Genomic DNA, 4,151 nt, shown 5'->3' on the forward strand with positions numbered 1-4,151 from the left:
CCCACATTCACAGTCAAATCCAGCGATAGGTGGATTCACATCAAGTGTACAGTACAGTGTACCAAAGAGTCGGACTTTGATTTCTCCTTTTTTTGAGCTTGAAGCTGGAACAGAGTGAGGGCACAGTCAGTTCTTTTACACGTTCTTTCTTTTTTTTTTATCTTTAAAGGTGTGTATTCAGGTGTATAAGAAGGTGCTGGATGTGAAAATCATAGATTGTACTTAAAGTTATTGTAATATTCCTTTCAGTCCTATCAGAAACATGTTGCTTGTTTTTCTATAAAGGCTCGACTGTCCATGTCTCATCATTTGATTTTTTTTTTCTTTAGGCAGTAAGAATAAATAATTTTCAAAGTTTCTCTGGGTTGTTTATGTCATTGCTTTCCACAGTTTTTTTCCACTTAAATATTCTCTCCATCACTGAACACAGATGCATGTGAAAACACAAATGTCCAACAGAAGTAGCACAAAATGGTCTTTGAGCTGGCAGCAGCGTAGTGCAGGGTATGTGCAGGGATTGGAACCCATGTGAGAGTATCACACGTAATGGGTGGAGTCAAATGAAGACACTTAGGCAACATCTTCCTAAACTTAACAGTATTTACAGATGTGAAATCATCCCTTAAGTCAAATATCTACTGTATATGCATATGGAAATATGTCTCTTAAGAGAGCATGAATGCTAAAAATAAATTACAGAAGCACAAAACCAAACGTTATCAGCTTGGGTATCATTTTATTGTTAGCGCCATTAGATTTCTCACATAGAGAGAAGGCAACAGTGGCTAATACTGTCAGGCTCAAAACTCAAAATGATAATAACATTTCAGCAATTAACATTTATTTTAAAAAATCAAAATGCTTAAAAAATGTAAAGCAGCAAATAAAAGTGAGAGCTAAATCTGATGTAATAAGTGGCTTTTACTGACGGCAATCTGAAGCTGTAGCCTTGGAGATGAGGATGGACAGTGACTCTGATGAGCTCATTTTGAGGCAGAGATGGACTCTTATTTCTTCAAAGTGACTCGAAGCCTCGGGATATCCTCTGAAGTCAGTGGCACTCTTCATAAAATCTCATCCATTCATGCCAGTGTCCACTGGGCTCTATGCGTTATCTGTAGTCAAGAAGAGACATAGCTGGTGTAAATATAAGCCAATAATAACTGAAGAAGGATACAAATACATCCTCATATAGTATTGTTCTCACCATACACACAGCTAAGATTTAAGGAAAAGCATTCCCTCACTATCCTTCCCCACCCCTCACTTCCCCTCACCTTTTTCCTCCACCTGGAAGTCTTCGGGCAGCAGCTTGTCCTGTCTATTGCCCAGGCTGAAGGCCAAAAAGGAGAGGATGAGGGAGTCCATGATGCTGATGATGGCCAGGATGTAGGCCCAGCGCACTGTGCAGTTGCCCAGTGTGTACTTGTCAGTCCGCTGGCCGCACATGCGCTTCACCTCATCAGAGTCCCAGCCGTCAGGATAGATCATGCAGCCGATCACCATGCACGTACCTGAGAGGAGAGAAGACACAGGCTGACGAGTGCTGGACTTCAGCTCTGTCTGTGTGATGGTTTTACTTTTATCTTACTAGTGTTTTGAAATTTTTTTATTCAAAGTCCAAAAACATGCATTGATTTGTGGTGGGAAACCTGTAAAAATGAATAGATGTGCTCACTGTGACAGACCATCTTGCTGCTTTTGACAGGCTCGGGCAACAAATGACAGCGAAACCACCAGAGAAATTAAATATACACTGTGTTCATTCAGGTAGATACACACACACACCTACAGAGTTTAGTTGCCTAGCAACTCCAGAGCATCTCAACTCAATAAAGATGAACTTGTTCATCTATTATTGACTCCACTGACAGACAGCTAAGACCTCTTGCCGTCCCACCTCAGCACAAGGAGGTGCAGCACAGCACACACTTGCCTCGCATCTCGCTCTCACTTTCTGATCCTCACAAAACCTCATCTTCATGCATTTCTGAGACTCACTTTATCAAGTCCTCTTTAAAATTCACTAAATATTTGAATACATTAGAAAGACCCTTTCAGTTAAACTAATACAGCAAAATTCTTTCCTTAAACTGACTTTATTAAGCTCACACCTCAGGGGCCTCTGGTTCAGCGAATTAATGATCCCATCCTCGTAACAGACCCGATAAGTTCTGCATCCACTCACTCCAAAGAAGGCCCTCAAAACAGCAATTTTCAAACAGCCCTCTCAAAGCCTGCATCCAAATATCCTTAAAAATGAACTTGGTGTCAGAGCCAAAATGACATTGCTTCTCATGAAGATGGATTTACAAGAACACGTGCGAAAGGGGGAGAGGAGAAAGTGTAACAGCACACCTTCGGGTTAATCTCATTACTTGGTTCATTACAGGCCTCTCCTTTCACTCGCAGGTACATCTGCTCACAAACTGCTTCATGTTTCAAACAGAATCATGTTTCAGCTCTGTCTGTGTCTGCGAGTCTGCAGGGAACTACAGAAATGTCACCAAATGCTTAAATTCATAGCTTTTCGTTTCAGCTTTGGGCTTTCGTACATGTTTCAGACTCTGAGTTTACAGCTGTGAGCCACCATTATCCTTCACAACCTTCTTACAGATCTGTTCCTAAATCTTAGTTTAATGGGTATTCATTTAGTTTCCACTTTGACTGTTTATTAGCTGGATTCATTACTTTCCTTGGCTTTTTTAAATACTTACATGAAGACTTGCATGAATAAATACATTTTTAAAATACATAAACAAGATATAACCGTACAATAGCAAAATTATGAAAATAATATCTACATGCAAGCTCTACGGGTAGTGGAAGTCTTCTCCAATTCATCTATTCTAACTAACTGCATTCTACATCTGTATGATCAATACATCATATAAAACTGTTAAGCCTCTTAATATTGCTCGATTAGTGCCAGTCTTTATCTGCAAAATACTAATATAGTGGAGTAGACTAAATGTACTGTATACATAGGCTATTTTCAGTTTTAAAATGATGTTTCTCTTAATTGGAGCCTACATGGTGATGCTGGTAACACCATGATGATGGTGTTACTTTCCAATAATGTAAACTCTTACTGTGACATCTACCCTGTAATTTAAACACACTTAAAAACTCTTGAAACTTTTTTAGTCACAGCCTGAAGCTCACTGGAAGCCAGCTGCATCCAGGCACAGATCTTGTAGACGCTCCCCGCGTTGCAGAAGAAGAAGAGGCTGAGGCAGACGATGCTGCCCACCACCAGCAGCATGGAGATCCCCACGAAGAACATGGCCGTCTTGAAGGCGCCGGACGGGATGGAGCCAAAGTCCAGCGCGCTCCCTTTGCAGGTGAGCTCCGAGGTGAGCGCGTTCCCGATGCAGTAGTGGAAGAGGCCGAAGTATCCGGCCTGCGGTGTGTTGACGCTGTCGCCGATCCAGTAGGGCTGGATGAACACCACCACGGTGATGACGGCGAAGGTGATGGTGAAAACGATCCAGAGCACCCCCATGGCTCGGGCGTTACGCACATAGTTGGTGTGGTAGATTTTGGCTGCCTCCTGAGCAGGAAGCATGGCGAGAGGAAGAGCTTCTCAAAAGAAGGAAAGAAAGAAAGAAAAAAATGAGAATTTAAGTGAAGGAGTTAAAAAACGAACAAGTGAGCACCTTCAGTGTCCTGCTCAAAAACATCCGCTGACAAAGTCCTCATTCTTTAGTAAGCGCTTGCTCCAGTGAGATGGGAATAGCTCCAGTGGTTCTCTTTGCAATTCAAAACCACGGACAGCTCCCGGTACTGAAAACACACCTGTATGAGAGACACGCTCCCAGTGTCTTAGTGGGCCCTGCAGAGGTGAACAGTCCCAGAAACCACTGCATACCACGGCAGCACTGACTCCACCGCATTCAATGAGGGGATGTTTGTTCTGGATTTCACCTGGCAGGGGAGGTTCCTCTAGGAAGGCTGAGGTAGTCAGGTAATAAATGATTAATGGTTAAAAGATCCGCTGGATAGAACAACACAGGATGGCAAGCAAGGCTGTTTCACATGTAACAGCATGTGTTACTTAATCAGCTTTCTTTTTTTCTAATATCTATCTATCTATCTATCTATCTATCTATCTATCTATCTATCTATCTATCTATCTATCTATCTATCTA

At 42.0% G+C, this 4,151-nt stretch overlaps 1 protein-coding gene across 1 annotated transcript; it reads right to left on the reverse strand.

The window, feature by feature from the left end:
• Positions 1–955: 955 nt before the first annotated feature.
• On the reverse strand, positions 956–3,568 carry lhfpl5a (LHFPL tetraspan subfamily member 5a; the record flags this gene model as incomplete). The annotated part of the gene is made up of 3 exons (XM_080892362.1): positions 956–1,115; positions 1,278–1,514; positions 3,166–3,568. 3 exons carry the CDS (start codon positions 3,566–3,568, stop codon positions 1,105–1,107), a joined length of 651 nt encoding a protein of 216 aa, XP_080748488.1. The 3' UTR covers positions 956–1,104.
• Between the last annotated feature and the right edge of the window lie 583 nt (positions 3,569–4,151).

The sequence above is a fragment of the Rhamphochromis sp. 'chilingali' genome, assembly GCF_963969265.1.
Source record: "Rhamphochromis sp. 'chilingali' genome assembly, chromosome: 9".
NCBI classification, from domain to species: domain Eukaryota; kingdom Metazoa; phylum Chordata; class Actinopteri; order Cichliformes; family Cichlidae; genus Rhamphochromis; species Rhamphochromis sp. 'chilingali'.